The 20,183-nt window shown below is 46.9% G+C and overlaps 1 protein-coding gene and 1 long non-coding RNA gene across 2 annotated transcripts in view; one reads left to right on the top strand and one right to left on the bottom strand.

Moving 5' to 3' along the window:
• CFAP206 (cilia and flagella associated protein 206) overlaps positions 1–20,183 on the top strand; it is a 155,865-nt gene that overhangs the window by 31,163 nt on the left and 104,519 nt on the right. Inside the window, exons 5-9 of the mRNA XM_063916935.1 lie at positions 2,810–2,998; positions 3,756–3,914; positions 6,995–7,203; positions 10,231–10,350; positions 11,800–11,998. Of these exons, the coding sequence (XP_063773005.1) occupies positions 2,810–2,998; positions 3,756–3,914; positions 6,995–7,203; positions 10,231–10,350; positions 11,800–11,998 (876 nt within the window). The remainder of the gene's footprint in view (positions 1–2,809; positions 2,999–3,755; positions 3,915–6,994; positions 7,204–10,230; positions 10,351–11,799; positions 11,999–20,183) is intronic.
• The window catches only part of LOC134909732 (uncharacterized), a 136,147-nt gene continuing 127,852 nt past the window's right edge, over positions 11,889–20,183 (bottom strand). The window contains exon 3 of the long non-coding RNA XR_010176012.1: positions 11,889–11,968. This is a non-coding gene — a long non-coding RNA (uncharacterized LOC134909732). The remainder of the gene's footprint in view (positions 11,969–20,183) is intronic.

The following is a 20,183-nucleotide window of genomic DNA, read 5'->3' as shown; positions in this document are numbered from 1 at the left end:
GCCGACGCTACTGCAGGTCTGAGCAGGGCTCCCGTAGTCGCATAAATTGATTTTAAGGTAGTTTCCTGCCTGCGATCCGCAGGATCCTTTAGGGCCGCCGTGTCCGGGGATGGTAGTGCCACCTTTTTTGGACAAGCGCGTCAAGGCCTTGTCCACCGTGGGCGAGGATTCCCACCGTAACCTGTCCTTTGAGGGGAAAGGATACGCCATAATAATCCTCTTGGGAACCTGCAGCCTCTTGTCTGGAGTTTCCCAAGCCTATTCAAATAAAGCGTTCAGCTCATGAGATGGGGGAAACGTTACCTCAGGTTTCTTTTCCTTAAACATGCATACCCTTGTGTCAGGGACAGAGGGGTCCTCTGTGATATGCATAACATCTTTTATTGCAATAATCATATATTGAATACTCTTGGCCACTTTTGGGTGCAACCTTGCATCATCATAGTCGACACTGGAGTCAGAATCCGTGTCGGTATCAGTGTCTGCTATCTGGGAAAAGGGACGATTATGGGACCCTGAAGGGTCTTGTGACACAGTAACAGCCATGGATTGACTCCCTGCTTTGTCCTTGGACTCTGCTTTGTCCAATCTCTTATGTAATTAAGCCACATTAGCATTTAAAACATTCCACATGTCCAACCAATCAGGTGTCGGCTGTGCTGACGGAGACACTACCACCATCTGCTCTGCTTCCTCCCTAGACGAGCCTTCCGCTTCAGACATGTTGACACACACGTACTGACACCCCCACTGGGATATATGAATATGGGGACAGACCCACAATAAGGCCCTTTGGAGAGACAGAGAGAGAGTATGCCAGCACACACCCAGCACCACTAGATACTGAAACAAAGTCCCAGCCTGTACAGCGCTTTATATATAGCATTAGCACCAAATAAATGTGCCCCTCCCCCTCATTTTTGCCCCGTTACTTGTTCAGCAGGGGAGAGTCCGGGAGCAGCTTCTCTGCAGCATGCTGTGGAGAAAATGGCGCTGGTTAGTGCTGGAAGATCAAGCTCCGCCCCCTCGACGGCGGGCTTCGGTCCCGCTATTTTTATTATACTGGCAGGGGATTTATTATATACTGCCTCCGCAGTATCTATATACGTGTGCCAGTCTTATGTGAGGTAAAAATTGCTGCCCAGGGTGCCCCCCCTGCGTCCTGCACCCTTGCTGTGCCTGTGTGTGTTGTGGGAGCAATGGCGCGCAGAGCGACCGCTGCGCGGTACCTCATGAAGATCTGAAGTCTCCTGCCGCCTTTGAAGTCTTCTTGCTTTCTATACTTACCCGGCTTCAATCTTCCGGCTCTGTGAGGAGGACGGCGGCGCGGCTCTGGGACGAACAGCAAGGACGCCACCTGTGTTCCGACCCTCTGGAGCTAATGGTGTCCAGTAGCCTAAGAAGCAGAGCCCATCAGTCCAGGAAAGTGGGTCTGCTTCTCTCCCCTCAGTCCCACGAAGCAGGGAGCCTGTTGCCAACAGTGCTCCCTGAAAATAAAAAAAACCTAACAAAAGTCTTTTCAGATAAACTCAGTAGAGCTTCCCTGTAGTGCATCCAGTCTCCTCTGGGCACAGGATCTAACTGAGGTCTGGAGGAGGGGCATAGAGGGAGGAGCCAGTTCACACCCATCTAAAGTCTTAGAGTGCCCATGTCTCCTGCGGAGCCCGTCTATACCCCATGGTCCTTACGGCAGTGACGTGTGGTGGGGTGAGGCAGGTGAGAGCCTTTCCTGTCATACTAACGTTTGTGTCAGAGGTTTGACTGTATAAAGTATATGAAAAATACAAAGAATATGTTTGAAATATCTTCTTTGCATTATTCTAATAATTTTTATAGCCAAAACTCTGGAGTAAAAAGTCTATGGCAGGTGAGGCAGTGCCTCACCTGTGTATCCTTTCCACACATCTCTAATCAAAACTCCCCAAATTTCCAGGAGTTTATACTGCTGCACCTGTGTATAATGCCCAGATGTACGTTTTGGCTCATATACTGCATGTAAATCTAGCTCTGGTGCTAGCCAGTGCCTCCTGAGCTATTTAGCTCACCGCACGTCCCTGCCTTACGGAGTCCCAAGCATCCTCTAGGACGTAAGAGAAAAGAAAACCTGTATCTCCAAACGTAATCATATAACTGATCACATACCAGCATTTTATTATACCAGTTCGTATGGGATGTAGTTTGAATCCCGGCGGTCGGAATCCTGGCAGTCAAAATACCGACGCCAGAATCTTAATCGCCAGAAGTGCCTCCACAGCTATTCCCACTCCTACGTGTGTCCACCACACCCATGGAGCGGGAATAGAACCTGTGGTGAGCAAAGCGAGCCGCCGAGCCCGTAAGCCTCGTTCCGCTCGCCGGCATTCTGACATTCGGAATTACGGCGTCCGTATTTTGACCGCCGGGATTCCGACTGCCGGGATCTTGTACCCAACCTGTTTGTACAATGCCTTTACAATATCAAAGAGCCTGCAAGCTAGTTGCTTGAATATAAAGAGCTTTAGGGTGGTGCTCACTACCCCTTCTGGTAACTAAGTTCTAGAATTGCGCAAAATGCTGTAAGATAGATGGAAATGTATTCCAACTCCCTGTCGCCTGATAATATATTCAGAGAAAGCAATAGTGTTTAGCTATGCCTACAGACCGCAAACAAATAACATTGTAGACATGTGACTGAATATACCATTTTGTTAAATTAAGTGTATATTGTTTGTTTGTTTATTTTTTTTTTTTTACTTAGTTTGTTTAATTACCATTGTTGAGCAGCAGAAAAAGGTTAGCAGTTGTGTATTACCACTTTTGATAATTACAGGTGAGTTCCTGGATGAACATCATCGGGTTCTGGAATCAAGGCTTGCGTCTGTGCGCAGGGAGATCACGGACAGCCGGGCTCGTACAGCGGAAGAATTAGAAAGCTTATATCGCAAGATTGTCAGCTATGTGCTACTGAGATCTGGCCTTGGATCTCCGACTGAAATCAAGGTGGTCAGGGAAGCCACAGGTCAGCATAAAATATGACAAAAAAAAGAAACAAAAACCAAATATATAAGTTTATAATTGATGGCAAAGACAAAGGCCCTCATTCCGAGTTGTACGCTCGCTAGCTGCTTTTAGCAGCCGTGCAAACGCTAAGCCGCCGCCCTCTGGGAGTGTATCTTAGCTTAGCAGAAGTGCGAACAGAAGGATCGCAGAGCGGCAGCAAAATATTTTTGAGTAGCTTCAGACGTACTCCTTGCTTGCGATCACTTCAGACTATTTAGTTCCTGTTTTGACGTCACGAACATGCCCTGCGTTCGTCCAGCCACGCCTGCGTTTTCACAAGCACGCCTGCGTTTGTACCTGACACGCCTGCGTTTTTCAGCACACTCTCTGAAAACGGTCAGTTACCTCCCAGAATCGCCCCTTTCCTGTCAATCACTCTGCGGCCAGCAGTGCGACTGAAAAGCTTCGCTAGACCCTGTGTGAAAAAACATCTGCTGTTGTGAAAGTACGTCGCACATGCGCATTGCGCCGCATACGCATGCGCAGAAGTGCCACTTTTTTGCCTAATCGCTGCGCTGCGAACAAAAAGAGCTAGCGAACAACTCGGAATGAGGGCCAAACTTAGTGAGAGGAAGTTAGCATTCTTTGACAGAAAATACAGGTATAAACAGTATTCAGCAGCATTGGAGCTCTGGCACGTATAAATATATGTGTCAGGGCTCCCCAATGTATGATCATAAGAGATTTTGCTTCTCATGTATATTTTATTTTCTCAGCTGCTCTTCAGAGTGTATTCCCACATACAGAGCTTGGTACCTTTCTGTCTCTTGTAAAGAAAGACAAAGAACGTCAGCTGAAGGAACTCACCATGATTGTCACTGGAATCAGATTGTTCAACAAAGACTGTGGAAAAGGTGGCGAGGGCATTGATGATTGTACGTATGAAGGCTGTATTATTATGGCTTCTAAATGGTCTAGGATAGATGCCCTCTTTTTGCCTATTTGTTATTAGAACATACTTTCACTTTGTGGGGCAGATGTATTAAGCCTGGAGAAGTGATAAAGCAGTGATAAGTGCAAGGTGATAACACACCAGCCAATTAGCTCCTAACTGTCAATTTACATATTGGAGCTGATTGGCTGGTGCGTTATCACCTTGTACTTATCACTGCTTTATCACTTCTCCAGGCTTAATACATCTGCCCCTGTGTATCTTGTAAATATCAGTTATAATGTTTTAAGTTCAGGACAGGCATTTTTTGTTATTCATAAATACACATACACGATCAGATAAAAATTTTATACAACCCCTGTTTTTCCAGTTTTTATTGAAATCTAAGCAATTCAAGTCCAGTGAATAACCTGAAATGGCACAAAGGTAAAAGGTACAGGTTAAAATGGGTTCAGTATGATATACCGACGGTGGGGGTGCCGACCATCAGTATACCAACAACGGCATCCCGGCCATCAGTATGCCGGCAGCGGGGCGAGTGCTCGCCACAGGTTCTATTCCCACTCTATGGGTGTCGTGGACATCCACGAATGGGAGGGATTCCGGCTGGCGGCATTGTCAGCAGTCGGGATTCTGGCGTCTGTATCCTGACCACCGGGTTCGCTGCTGCCCGCAAATTATCTGTATCCCGTTGAAATTAATGTCAGGTTAGCAAAGCTGCAAAAAAAAAAAAAAAAGGTTTCAAAAATGACGTTATGTCAGGGAACAAGTAATGGGTTAAGAACTTACAAGCTGTTCTGCAGCAATGAATAAGAGGCTTGCCTGGGCCATGAAGCACTGCCAGTAGACTACTGAAGACTGGAAGAAAGGCTTATAGATCCATGAATCAGAGGTTGAAATCTTTGGTTCATCACCCAGGGTTCTTGTAGGTCTTTGAGTAGGCAAAATGATGGTTCAGTGTGTAGGGTTTATTTACAAAGTGGCAGTTTTTACTCCTGGTGTATTAAAGCCCAAAATTTAAAAGCATTGCCAAACGTAGAGAAGCAAGCGTGATGTCTGGGGCTCTTTTGCTTGATTTCGAGGCTGTGACTTGCACAGTGTGGCTGGCACCCTGAACCAAAAGGGCTACCACAGGTTTCTGTTGCTCCATACAATAAATCTGGTCTAATTCTAATTATTCAAGAGTTCATCCTGCTGCAACATAATCACTCAATAGATACAGTACATCTAGGGCAGGCTATGCCAGATCTACATTTTAGGGCAGGGGTGGGGGAACCTTTTTTCTACCGAGGGCCATTTGGATATTTATAAAATCCTTCGGGGGCCATACAAAAATTCTCAACTTAAAAAATGACCCTGCCCCCCAGCAGGTCTGCCCCATAGGCGCCCCAAAAAATGGGTGTGGCCAGTTAAAATGGGACGCGATAAACATATGCCCCCAATAGTGCAGTGCCAGATCCACAATTGCCCCCACAGTGCCAGGTATACAAATGCCCCTCACAGTGCCAGGCATACAAATGCCCTCACAGTGCCAAGTATACAAATGCCCCTCACAGTGCCAGGTGTACAAATGCCCCTCACAGTGTCAGGTATACAGATGCCCCCACAGTGCCACGTATACAGATGCCCCTCACAGTGCCAGGTATACAGATGCCCCTCACAGTGCCAGGTATACAGATGCCCCTCACAGTGCCAGGTATACAAATGCCCCCACAGTGCCAAGTATACAAATGCCCCTTACAGTGCCAGGTGTACAAATGCCCCTCACAGTGCCAGGTATACAGATGTCCCCACAGTGCCAGGTATACAGATGCCCCTCACAGTGCCAGGTATACAGATGTCCCCACAGTGCCAGGTATACAGATGCCCCTCACAGTGCCAGGTATACAAATTCCCCCACAGTGCCAGGTATACAGATGCCCCTCACAGTGCCAGGTATACAAATGCCCCTCACAGTGCCAGGTATACAGATGTCCCCACAGTGCCAGGTATACAGATGCCCCCACAGTGCCAGGTATACAAATGCCCCCACAGTGCCAGGTATACAGATGACCCCACAGTGCCAGGTATACAGATGCCCCCACAGTGCCAGGTATACAGATGCCCCCACAGTGCCAGGTATACAGATGCCCCCCACAGTGCCAGGTATACAAATGCCCCCCCACAGTGCCAGGTATACAGATGCCCCCACAGTGCTAGGTATACAAATGCCCCCACAGTGCCAGGTGTACAGATGCCCCCCACAGTGCCAGGTATACAAATGCCCCCACAGTGCCCCCCCCCCCCTTCCGTGCTACTTACCGCTCCTTTCGGCGGGACACGGAGGAGAGCGCGGCTATGTTGGGCGGTGGCGTGTAGGACTTGAAACCAGCCGCCGGTTCGAGAGTCAATCAGAGCTCGCGGACCGGTAGCCGCGGCTCCTGATTGGCTGCCGGTCCGCGAGCTCTGATTGGCTCACGAACCGGCGGCTGGTTTCAAGTTCTACACGCCACCGCCGCGCTCTCCTCCCTGTCCTGACACTGACAGCTGAGACACGTGTCTCACTGGGAGAAGCGGGTGGGCCAGAGCAAACGGCTTTGCGGGCCACCCCTGTTTTAGGGAAAAGAACAAAACTGTAGGCTTCATATCATGCAATGGTCAGCACAGTCTTCAGACTTAGGTGGTTATTCAGGTTTGTTAGCAAACCAAAAAAAGTTAGCAATTGGGCAAAACCAGGTGCAATGCAGGTGGGGCAGATGTAACATGCGTTTGCAGCCCTGCACAGCAAATCTCCCCTCCCCTGTGGGCGGCGATAACCTGGTCGCAGCAGCAGTGCAAAAAATAGCCTGCGTGTGACCAGGTCTGAATTACCACCATAATTCCTCAATCATAGACCTCTTTCCATGTAGGTAATACAGCCTGTTATATACATGTGTGTGACCGTGTCTTATGTATGATGACCCACAGCTTTCTGTGCTGACTGTCAGAAATTTGTGTCAAGCCAATTTAAAATTTACTTTGCTTTATCACATAAGAAAAAGGGACTTTATACAGGATATAAATACGTTTTTCTTATCTCGGCAGTGCCAAGTATTCTGAAAGAGGCAATACCTGCCACCACAAAGCATATTGAATCAGAGCTGCAGTCATGTCAGGAGATGATATACAAGTACACAGCTGTCATTGAAGAGATGGACGAAAAAGCTGAAAAAATTAATCTGTTGAATTTAACCCAGCTGAAAGAACTGCTTTTCAATGCAAGGCAACATGAGGTCTTTTTAAACATCATTCAGGTCAGTGTTATGTGCATTAACAATGAGTTTGTGTGGGTGTTACGTATGTTCAGGTAAAAATAACATATTTTTAAAGTTCTGACGTATTACACAGCACTTGATGGGTTCATAACACAAATATATTACATACAGGGACATAAATCAGAAGGTAAAGATGACCTATATCTACTGAGCTTACAGTCTAAGAGGTACATTTCATACCTACAGATGTTTCCTCATACACTGAGCATCTTTACGACATATGGGGGGGTCATTCCGAGTTGATCGCTCGCTAGCAGTTTTTAGCAGCCGTGCAAACGCTATGCCGCCTCCCACTGGGAGTGTATTTTAGATTAGCAGAAGTGCGAATGAAAGGATCGCAGAGCGGCTACCAAAAAAAATTGTGCAGTTTCAGAGTAGCTCCAGACCTACTCCTAGCTTGCGATCACTTCAGACTGTTCAGTTCCGGATTTGACGTCACAAACACGCCCTGCGTTCTCCCAGCCACACCTGCGTTTTTCCTGGCACGCCTGCGTTTTTCCGAACAATCCCTGAAAACGGTAAGTTGACACCCAGAAACGCCCACTTCATGTCAATCACTCTGCGGCGGACATTGCGAATGAAAAGCCTCTTGTGTAAAACTACATCGGCTGTGAAAGTACGACGCGCGCGCGCATTGCGCCGCATGCGCAGAAGTGCCGCTTTTTCACTTAATCGCTACGCTGCGAACATTTTTATCTAGCGATCAACTCGGAATGACCCCCATGGTGCGAAAAGCCTGGCATGACCGAGACATTCTCAGACGCGTAGCTTACTGTATTTTTGTTTTACTTCTGCATCTTAGTCACATCACAGAAGCATCAACAAGCCACTGACAGTGTTCGAGAAGGTGTGTACTAGGGGGGCCCGATTCAGACCTGATCTCTTTGCTGGAAATTACACTGTCCTGCCATCAGATAGTCGCCGCCCAGGGGGAGTGAAAATCCGGCCTGAGCAAGTGTGCAATTGCATGTGTTCGCTGTGCGAAAAATTCCCCTCAGTCAGTGGGCAGCTGCAAAACCATTCGCATCACACTCACCCTCAAATGTTTTTCCCATTCTGTGCAGTCTGTGCGTAGCTCAATGCTTACTCCTCCACTGCGAACAAATCATACTGATCGGGGCCGGAGCTGACGTCACATACCCGCCCTGAAAACGCTTGTGAACGCCTGCGTTTTTCCAGACACTCTCTGAAACGGCCAGTTACCACCCACAAACGTCCTCTTCCTGTGAATCATCTTCAGAACAGCCGTGCGTTCAAAATTTTCACATCATCCTGTCGCTGTTTGGCTACGCGTGTGCGCATTGTGGTGCATACACATGCACAGTAGTTCGATAATCGCCCGCTGTACGAAAACGCACAGTAACGATCAGGTCTGAATCAGGCCCTAGGTGTACTAGGCTGTAAGTCTAATTGCACTGGAATTAGTATACACACTTATAGTCACAGATAAAGCACAACAGAAGTTGGCGTGAGGAAAAGCCGCAGCTGCTTGTATTGTAACGTTTTGTGCATTTGTGCACAGATTCAGACTCTGAGAGAGCACAAATGCCGCAAGCGCCAGTGGTCAATGTATGCTAGCAATGTAGTTTTGTTGCTTCTAGTTGTTTTAATTATGCTTGTCACGTCTGAGTGGCTCGGAACCTGGCCTCAAGAGGGACTATTTGCTGCCACTTCAGCCACAGTGTATGAGGACGCATTTGTAAGATAGAGGAATACCAATTAGAGCTGCTCGTGGGGAAAGTACAGGTGGCCATTCCTATGCAGCAGCATTGTCAGCCATCAAGTAATAAAGCTTTCATTGGTGACTGGTATTTCTGTGTAGTACTGGTGGTCTAGTATAGCTGGAATGAGGAGAGACATCAGAAGGCACCAAAAGTCACAGAGCCGTGGGAGTGCTGTCCCATGACACCTGCATGTGCTTTGCAGCGTGCCTGGAACAGCACCTTGCAGACAGTAATGTTACTGCAGAGCCACCGAGAGCTCCGGCCAGGAGCCCTGTAGCCTGTAGAGCTGCGGATTCACCGTGCAGAGCTTTACTTTCCAGAGTCGGTAGCCCAGCCCCTTGGGTGTGATGTCATTACATCTCAGGTTTAGGGGGTGGGGCCAGCACAGGGTACACTGCTGCCTTGTTATGTAGCTGGAAGGCAGAGACATGAAACGGCAGTCATTGGTTGTGAACCATGGCCCTCATTCCGAGTTGATCGCTCGCAAGGCGAATTTAGCAGAGTTGCTCACGCTAAGCCTACGCCTACTGGGAGTGTATCTTAGCTTCTTAAAATTGCGACCGATGTATTCGCAATATTGCGATTACAAACTACTTAGCAGTTTCAGAGTAGCTTCAGACTTACTCGGCATCTGCGTTCAGTTCAGTGCTTGTCGTTCCTGGTTTGACGTCATAAACACACCCAGTGTTCGCCCAGACACTCCCCCGTTTCTCCGGCCACTCCTGCGTTTTTTCCGGAAACGGTAGCGTTTTTATCCACACGCCCCGAAAACGCTGTGTTTCCGCCCAGTAACACCCATTTCCTGTCAATCACACTACGTTCGCCAGAGCGAAGAAAAAGCCGTGAGTAAAAATACTATCTTCATTGTAAAATTACTTGGCGCAGTCGCAGTGCGAATATTGCGCATGCGTACTAAGCGGAATTTCACTGCGATGCGAAGAAAATTACCGAGCGATCAACTCGGAATGAGGGCCCATAACCGTTCCTTTAACCATGCTTCCTTCCTCTTCTGGTTCTAGAGACTGCTTTTGCATCCATGCTGCACAGGTACTCTTATAGTCATTTAAACAAGTATATTTGATTGCAGTTATTGTTTTATTTATCATAATGTTTAACATTTGTGAATAATTAAATAAAAAAGCATGTGGAAGGTGTGTCCTTATACCTGAGATGGTGAGGACCACTCATTGAATAAGTCTGTTTTGTTTTTTGTAGTGTATTGTTGTGGAGTTGTCTTATGCTTGTGTCTGCGCAAGAAAGCTTACCATCTCTTATTTTGTAGTCCGATGTCAACACTTGTGCACAACAAATGGAAATGATTGATAAACACTATGGATCACTGATTGAACAATTAAGGACCACTGTACAGTCAAAGACAGCAATTCCCACTGCACAAGTCTATGTAAGTAATAATAGGTGACTGTTTATAAGATGTCCTTTGTTTACAGGCCTGGACTGTCCCACAAGGCATAGGGGAAATCCCCAGTGGGCCCACTGCCACTGGGCCACAACTCCTCTAATGTCAGGTTCCAGACTTTGCACAACCATCAAATATTGTTACTCTATTAGAGGATCAGTTACCTAGTACTGCAGGAACATGGATAAACAGGCTTTTGGTTGTAGAAACTACACCAAGATTCGCCCTCCTGCCAATAAAATGTAGTGGTTGGATTACCATATAGATGTGTCCTTACACATCTTTGCTGCGGGAGGCTGAATAGCATGGCATTGCATCGCGGAAAAGTGTACCCTCCTGTATTCACTGCTTTCTTTTGTTTTGCTACTGTTCACGGGCGCATGCATATGCACCCACCTGCGAATGCCGCCAAGTAAAAGCACTGGTAACAATGGGTAGCGGGAGCACAGCTCCCCACTACCCATTCTTATTGACTCCCGCCGGCTCCTCCTTATTTTGGGCAGCGGGACAATCGCTGCCTGTCGCTGCAAAGTGTGTTTATATTTGTAATGCTCCTGTTACGGTATGCAGTGTTGGGAAATACAGCCTGCGATACGTACACATCACAGACAAAGATATGAGGACACATCTGTATATGGGCCCAGGCACTGTAGTATCCATGTTGACTGCAGGTTATGTCCTCTTTAATGGTTGGCCAAGCCTCTTAGGCATGGGCCCCTACCATTGCATTCATGCCTCAGTCTGACCCTGTTTTGTTTATATATACTGTATAAGCTGGCTACATATGGTGCAGTTCTGCAATTCTGCTTGGCTGTCTGGATCAGTAAGCAGTTAAACATTTGGCCATTCACTATGCAAGTGACCAGATTGCAATGTTTATATAGCCATTGTGGGCTCCCTTTGCATTTGTAGGCAATATATATGCTGTAAGCAGTACTTTTGAGTTATTTGTTTTTTATGCACATGGCACATACCATGGGCGGTATCCTATGAGCCCCGATGTGATTCCAGATGATCAAAACGGACGGATATCATGATTAATGACCTATGGTCATGATCGTGGTATCCAATTGGAGGACATATTGAAGGTCCAAAATTGGACCCGCGATCTCACGAAAAACACATGGGATTAGGGATATGTCCCCCATCCCATGTGTTATAGTGGCTCTGGCGGCACCTTATTGTGGATTCTGTTTTGGGTTCCTGAGGCGCCTGAAGCATAATTCCCGATAAGTGCAGGTATTGGGGCTAATAGGATAGCCCCCGGTGATCCTATTAGCAGCGGTAAAGTACCACTGCTAATAGGATAACGCCCTTGTTGGTAGTGAAGAGCTTGATTCTTACCAGCTAAATGCAGTGAAAAATAAATATAAATAAAATGGGAATAACGTTTTCCTGCAAACACTCAGCTAATTAATGTTGCTTCTCTTTCAGCCACTCTTTATTTCACTGTCAAAGCTATGGAACAACTTCCAGGATGAGATTGTATTGTTAACTGTCCTTAGCAATACGAGTGCAAACTTGCAGCCTTTTCTAGGACTCCATGAAGAGCTCTTCCCCGAGCATGTCATCCAGCCGCTTCTCAGTGACATAACCGTGAAAACTGATGAAGAAAGGATCAGAGAGAGCACAGGTGAGAATATGAGTAATTATGAAATGAACCACACCCAGTAATGGTTTAAACTGACCATTTAAATAATCATTTAAATATATATATATATATATATACACACACACACACATATATATATACATATACACAGTGGGGCAAAAAAGTATTTGGACAGCCACCGATTGTGCAAGTTGACCCACTTAAAAAAATTAGAGAGCTCTGTAATTTCCATCATAGGTACACTTCAACTGCGAGAGACAGAATCTGAAAAAAACAAACAGGAAATCACATTGTATGATTTTTTTTTTTTTAAATTGCGTATTTTTTATTGAAAGTTTTAAATGAACATCCCCAAAAGAATAATATGATAATATGAAGAAAAAAAAAAAAAAGTATACATATAAAACAAACAATACCGGCAGGTATAGTAAAGTATGCAGGATGCAAGCAGAAGTACGGTCAGACAGGAGACACAGAATACAACTGCAGTACACGTCTAATAGTACAGGACATACATTACGCCCCACATTATAGCAATAAGCAGTAAGAGTAAGAACCCACAGGCGCCATGTGAGCTCACACATTGAGGATAAAATGATAAATTAAAATAAAAAAAGACTGACCCATGAGGCGTAGAAAAATACTAAAGTATTGGCACTGCAAACTATAGATAAAACACCTGCCTGAGTATACAGAAGAAAAAAAAAAAGATAAGAAATAATTAAAATCCTAAGACCTCTGCAGCTCATAGAGATAAAACAAAAATCCCTACAATACAGAACAAAAAACAAAACCCCCCAAAACAAACCACCTCAAAACCCCCCACCCTGTATAGCCTATCCCCAACCTAGGTATACCTGGATCCCCAACTCCCCCCCCCACCCCCCATTAAACTACGTGACCTAACTGTCAAACCCCCCCCTCCCTCCCTTCCCTAATACCAGGATAAATGAAAAAAATAAGTGACTGGGGCAAATAAAATAAAAAAAGAAGAAATGTGGCCGAACAGTAAATAGAGTAGATCTCCCTCATATGAGAATAAAAAAATAAAAAAAATAATAATATGCAAATATGGAGATATGATAAGCGACCCGGAAATATAAGGAATAGTGCTGGTAGCACCCTACAGATACAACAGTATATAGGGATATGTAACCCTTAAATAAGCGATGGTCAAATAAAACATATCTTAGAACCATCAAATAACAAAATGATATCAATGGTAAGACATACAAAAAACAGGATAGAATATAGTATTTAAGAAAGTATCAACAATAAAATAGAACACAGCCAAGGACCCGGTAACCAGTGAGGTATCATACAGACTTGGAAAGAAAGAAAATTAGTCCGGAGGATAAGCCCACTCTGGAATCAAGTCATTTAGTGGTACACGAGCAGTAGTCAGGAAAGTAGTGGAGCCAGCAACCATCCCGCACAGCATTAGCCAGATAGATAAGAGGATAGGCCACAGTTCCACGGTAAATGTAGAATGGAGAACCGTCCCTCTCCCAAACACCACAACTAACTGCGAAGTGATACAATACCATTCTCCCCCATTATCAAGGAGGTCACACTGCGGACCCTCAAAGAAAATTGCAATGGAGGTCCATACAGTCACCAACGATGAGACGGAGGCAGTCACCGACATCCCACGCGCCATCACCCACTGCAAATAACGGTGAATATGCGCAGGAAGAATCCGCAACTCCCCCATTTTGTTCACAATGCGTTCGTCGGAGGAACCTCTAGCATTAAGCATCGACTGTAGCGGAGCGACAGGCACCACAGATACAAGCTCCCCCAAAGGTTCCGAGGGTAGCAGCACCGGCGGGCAGGTGGACCCCACAGGAGAACCCGTTACTGCAACAGTTTCTACTCCAAACATATTAAGAACCCTTTGCTCGGATTCCGCGATAGCCTTCAGGATGATTGAGACCGAATGTCCAGAAATATGAACAGGATTAAACATGGCTGCAGGGGGAAGAAGCAATATACTGTAGGAGCAAGAGGAGGATCCACTGGTAGAAAGGGAGCAGAGTTATACACACAGGAGCTCAGCTCATCCACAGAACGCAGGGGTGTGAGTCCAGCAAATGTGTTCTAGAGGTGAGAGGGAGCCAGGCATACAGTGCTCTTCCCTGCACTACGGTTATAGTTAAAGCTCTGTCCCAAATTCACAAGGAGTGTTGTCTCTGTAATACTATGTGCTCAGGGGACAGGCAGTGGAATGTGTGCTGTGTATAATACAAGCTCACCAGCCCTGAGCACACTGGCCCCAGCAGCTGAGTGAGGGCAGAGCTGCAGCAGGAGAAACAGCCACACACAGAGCAGAGTCTTCCTCAGGATCCAGTCACAGATTTCACCAGCCAGTAAGTTAGGACTCTTGGCACAGAGGATCCCCAAATTCACACTGGAGGAGCAGAGGGGGGTACTGCACTCTTGCAGAAATTTTCAGCCACAGAACACCAAGGAAACAGGAGATAGATCAGGATATTAGCAGGAGCTCTGGCAGGAAGCTGCCTACACCATGCTGTGTCAAGCCACGCCCCCACATTGTATGATTTTTAATCAATTTATTTGTATATTCTTGTGGAAAATAAATATTTGGACAATCAAAAAGTTTTAACTCAATACTTTGTAATATAACCTCGGTTGGCAAGTACAGAGGTTAAACTTCTTCTGTAGTTCTTGACCAGGTTTGCACACACTGTAGCAGGTATTTTGGCCCACTCTTCCATGCAGATCTTCTCTAGATCTGTCATGTTTTGGGGCTATTGCCGGGCAACACGGACTTTCAACTTCCTCCACAGATTTTCTATTGGGTTGAGGTCTGGAGACTGGCCAGGACCTTGAAATGCTTCTTACGGAGCCACTCCTTAGTTGCCCGGGCGGTGTGTTTGGGGTCATTGTCATGCGGGAAGACCCAGCCACGTTCCATCTTCAATGCTCTTACTGAGGGAAGGAGGTTTTTGCGCAAAATCTCACGATACATGGCCCCATTCATCCTCTCCTTAATACGGATCAGTCGTCCTGTCCCCTTTGCAGAAAAGCAGCCCCAAAGCATGATGTTTCCTCCCCCATGCTTCATAGTGGGTATGGTGTTCTTGGGATGCCATTCATCATTCTTCTCCCTTCAAACACGGCGAGTGGAGTTTATACCAAAAAGTTTGATTTTGCTCTCATCTGACCACATTACATTCTCCCAATCCTCCTCTGGATCATCCAGATAGTCACTGGCAAACTTTAGATGGGCCTGGACATGTGCTGGCTTAAGCAGGGGGACCTTTCGGGCGCTGCAGGATTTCAATAAATGAAGACGTAGTGTTTTACTGATGGTAACCTTTGTGACTGTGGTCCCAGCTCTCTTGAGGTCATTGACCAGGTCCCCCCGTGTCGTTCTGGGCTGATTCCTCGCCGTTCTCAAGATCACTGATACCCCACGAGGTGAAATCTTGCATGGAGCCCCAAGTCGAGGGAGATTGTCAGTGATCTTGTATTTCTTCCATTTTTTAATAATTGCGCCAACAGTTGATCTCTTCTCACCAAGCTGATTGCCTATTGTCGAGTTGCTCATACCAGCCTTGTGCAGATCTACAATTTTGTCCCTGGTGTCCTTAGACAGCTCTCTGGTCTTGGCCATGGTGGAGAGGTAGCAGTCTGACTGTTTGAGGGTGTGGACAGGTGTCTTTTATACAGATAACCAGTTCAAACAGGTGCCATTAATACAAGTAACGAGTGGAGGATAGAGGAGCTTCTTAAAGAAGAAGTAACAGGTCTGTGAGAGACAGAAATCTTGCTGCTTGGTAGGTGTCCAAATATTAATTTATATGAATATACAAGTTTTTTTTTTTTTTTTCAGATTCTGTCTCTCACAGTGTACCTATGATGGAAATTACAGACCTCTCTCATCTTTTTAAGTAGGTCAACTTGCACAATCGGTGGCTGTCCAAATACTTTTTTGCCCCAGTGTGTGTGTGTATATATATATATTGTGTGTGCTTTTGCGTATATATTAGTGGTGGGCAACGATTAAAAATTCTAATCGCGATTAATCGCATGATTTTCTCCGATTAATCGCGATTAATCGCATTGTTATGCGCAAGATTCAATAATGAATTCAAAATTAGTGTATTGCGCTCCTGATTGGCTGCCAGTCCTCGAGTTCCAATTGGCTCGCTGGCGGCCAGCAATACACTTGAAATGGCACCGGCGCTGTCACGGTCTCCATGGCTGCCAGATATACATTGCCTCACAGTGCCAGATACACATTGCCCCACAGTGCCAGATGCACAAATACCCCCACTGTGTCAGATATACATTGCCCCCCAGTGCCGGATACAGAAATTCCCCCACAGTGCCAGATATGCCCACAGTGCCAGATACACATGTCCCCCCAGTGCCAGATAAGCCCCAGTTCCAGGTATACATGCCCCCCCAGTGCCAGATATCCCTCAGTGCCAGGTATACATGCCCCCCAGTGCCAGATATCCCTCAGTGCCAGGTATACATGCCCCCCCAGTGCCAGATATCCCTCAGTGCCAGGTATACATGCCCCCCCCCCAGTGCCAGATATCCCTTAGTGCCAGGTCCCCTGCTACTCACCGCTGCCGCTGCTGTCCTGTCTGTGTGAGGGGAGGAGAGTGCAGCCTGCGCCTCTCCTTCCCCTCAGTCTCCGGCGGGTGTCTCAGTTCAATTCAGCGCCAATCCGTGAGCCAATCAGAGCTCGCGGGCGGCACTGACTTGAATGAAGACACCCGCACCTGCCGGAGACTGAGGGGAAGGAGAGGCGCAGGCTGCGCTCTCCTCCCCTCACATCAGCGGCAGTGCGGTGGGGAGCAGCAGAGGCAGGGAGGGAAGAGGAGCGGCGGCCATCAGTGTTATTATCAGTAAAGAGCCGTCCGTGAGCCAATCGGAGGTCACGGGCCGCAGCCAATCAGGAGCTGCCAAATGGCAGCTCCTGATTGGCTGCCGGTCCGTGACCTCCGATTGGCTCACGGACGGCATTGTAGTTAGGATAGCGCTGCGGCGTTAAAATAATTGTCGCCATTAATTAGTTAATGCGTTAACGCGATATTAACGCGTTAACTTGCCCAGCCCTAGTATATATATATATATGTATATATATATATATATAAAAATGTATGATTTACCTCTACCCTATGCTGCCACCTGGACAGTCTCCCAGCATACAAGCTGCAGTCTGTGTTGCTAGCTGTTGATTAGCCACCTGTGTGAGCTCTCCAGTGTGAGTAATCTGCAGAGTTCTGAATTCAGCAGTGAAGTCTGCCTATGTTGTCCTCATACAGTGATCCCAGCTAGACATGCCTTCTCCAGTTCAAGTTCTCCACTGTCCTGCTCTGTGTTCCGCTTCCCCAACATATGGGCCTATTCCACGTCAGAGTTCCCTGCAAATCCCAGACATGGGCACAGCGATGTTGGTTACACGCACGTGACCAGTCCTCAGCTAATCCGAGCTAGCCAGCTGTTCAGCTGATCGCAGCAACAAATCTCTGAACTATTTATGGAATAAAGGGGAGTGAATTAGAATCACAGGCTGCCAGTGCAGATTTGTCTACAGCGTGTCCATTTAGGTGTATCCATTGCTTAAATCCAGCTTGAGCACTCTGGCTCCATCGGTCCCAGCCGATATTCCTGGCTCCATCGGTCCCAGCCGATACTCCTGGCTCCATCGGTCCCAGCCGATACTCCTGGCTCCATCGGTCCCAGACGATACTCCTGGCTCCATCGGTCCCAGCCGATACTCCTTGCTCCATCGGTCCCAGCCGATACTCCTAGCTCCATCGGTCCCAGCCGATACTCCTGGCTCCATCGGTCCCAGCCGATACTCCTGGCTCCATAGGTCCCAACCGATATTCATAGACCATCGGTTTCAGGCATTATCCACAGATCAATTCCAGCAGATAACCACAAACCATTGGTACCAGCTGATAACCACAGTCTTACAGTTCCAGCTAATTCAGCTCAATATCCGATCTCGTTAATCTCATCTGCTCTCCACACCGTCTTCCAGCGATACACTTCAGTTTTTTTTCTGAGTCCAGTTATCCTCTTTCCAAGTTTCAGTGCTAGTATTGAGTGACCCAGCCAGGGGGCTGCAACCTGCTCATCGTATGCCGCAAATTTCAAACTACCTTGAGGGGGTCCCTGATGAAAACCGCCGGCAGGTTAGACTCTGTGCCACTGATCTGGATCTCCGCCAACACTCCGTACTAGTACCCTGTATCGCATATGACAAAGAATTATACTGTATCTGACAAGGAACTTTCACGTCACAGTCTACTGACACATCTCATCACACTAAAACCTAAAACCGGATTCACAACAACCTCAGTCCGTGACTATATATATATAAATATAAATATAGGATGAAGAAGGACTGCGGCACTCAAGGTCTTGTAACAAGTGATGTGTATTTAAAAAGGATCACAGCGTATTCCACCAACGATTCGGGGTGTCTTACCCCATTGTCAAGGTGTGAGAAGTGGTGGAATATGCTGTGATCTATGAATTACCAGAGGAATGCCAGGCTGAATGTATGTATGTACACTGTATGTACATTATATACTGTGTGTATATATATATATATATATATATATATATCAATGTATACATCCGGCACTCTGTATGAGAAATGCATATGCCTGGGTGCCTTCCTTAGATTAATTCAGGTAGCATGCCTTTCCCACCTGTGGCTCAGGTATATCTGGAAAGGACAGAGGCGGCACTCCGAGGACTTTGAAAAATGATTTATGTGCAAAGCATGGCAAATCAAAAGTGTACAAACAATGAAAAAAACATGGAGGTCTTACAACGTTTCAAGGCAGCAAGCCTTTTCTTCAGGTAAGGTAACCCATGTAGAGTGTGTTGTGAAAAGCAGCGAAAACCAAACATACCGAGAGAAAGACTCACCTTTTAAAGACATGCTTGGACAGGTGTTCCCGGTGTCCGTGTTCGGGACTTCCGGGTGCGGCGCCCGAGTGGCGCATAGCTGACGTCATCGTTGCTAGGCAACGGAAATGCACACAGGCGCCGGGGAGACCCGTCGTGTCTAGAAGGAATATAGGGAATATAAACAAAAGTGATATGGAACTGAAATGTACGACACCCGGAGAGGGTGAAAAGTGAGAGTGAATGTAAAAAACATTTAAGAGGTTAAAAACTGAAGCTCCGCTGAAGATGCACAAAAGGGATGTAGACATAAAAGAGACAGGGAAATCAAGACTTAAAAAGATACACCGTGTTAGCAGCCAGTGTAATGCATGCGAGATAATGATTGATGCAAAAGGCCCAAAATGGGCTAGCAGACTGTAATGTGATCAGGGTGGATCCTACTAGGCTGTAGCACCCCGACAAGGGGAAGACAAGGAGGAAGGAAAGGGTTTGATAGGCGGGGGGGGGGGGGGGAGAAAGAGGAGGCCAAGGAAGGGAGGGGGGGGGAAGGGGGGGGAGGGGGGGAGGGAAGGGGGGAAAGAAGGAGGAAGGAAGAAAGGGGGGGAAGGGGAGGGGGGGGGGGGGTTAGGAGGGGGAGGGAAAGCAGGAAGGAGGGGCGGAGGAGGGAAGTGGGGGGGGGGGGGGGGGGGAGAGGGGGAGGAAAAAGGGTAAGGATCAAGATTGGTAAGTGTAGTGTTACAAGAACACTTTTCAAGTAAATTTTTACAAGAACACATTCCAAGTGAATTTTTCGTTAAGTCCATTTGGTGACAGTGTGTCCAACAAGAAAATCCACTTCGATTCACATCTAGATAATGCTGTATGACGGTCGCCCCCTCTCACAGGGTTAGGGATGTGGTCGATGATCTTATATCGCAAGCTGGCGAGTGGATGGCCTTGAGACTTAAAGTGGCGTGCAACCGGTTGGTCCACAGGTTTGCCCATAAGCGATGCCTTAATGCCGATCTATGCAGTGCCATCCTATCCCTAAGATTCCGGATTGTCTGTCCAACATATAGTAAGCCACATGGGCAAATGATAATGTATACTATAAATGGTGTCGTGCAGGTGACCACATGTCTGATTTTGAATTGCTTGCCTGTGTGTGGATTGTTAAAGGTGTGACCTGTTTCCAAATATTTACAAGTGGTGCAAGCTGCGCACCGGTAGCAACCTGGTCTCTTAACTTGCGTCAAGGCCTTTAGGGGTTGGAGTGATGTTCGTTTTCACTAGTAGGTCCCCTAAGGTTAGGGCC

Source organism: Pseudophryne corroboree, chromosome 4, assembly GCF_028390025.1.
Source record: "Pseudophryne corroboree isolate aPseCor3 chromosome 4, aPseCor3.hap2, whole genome shotgun sequence".
Classification (NCBI taxonomy): Eukaryota; Metazoa; Chordata; class Amphibia; order Anura; family Myobatrachidae; genus Pseudophryne; species Pseudophryne corroboree.
This window is presented reverse-complemented; position numbering and strand designations above follow the sequence as displayed.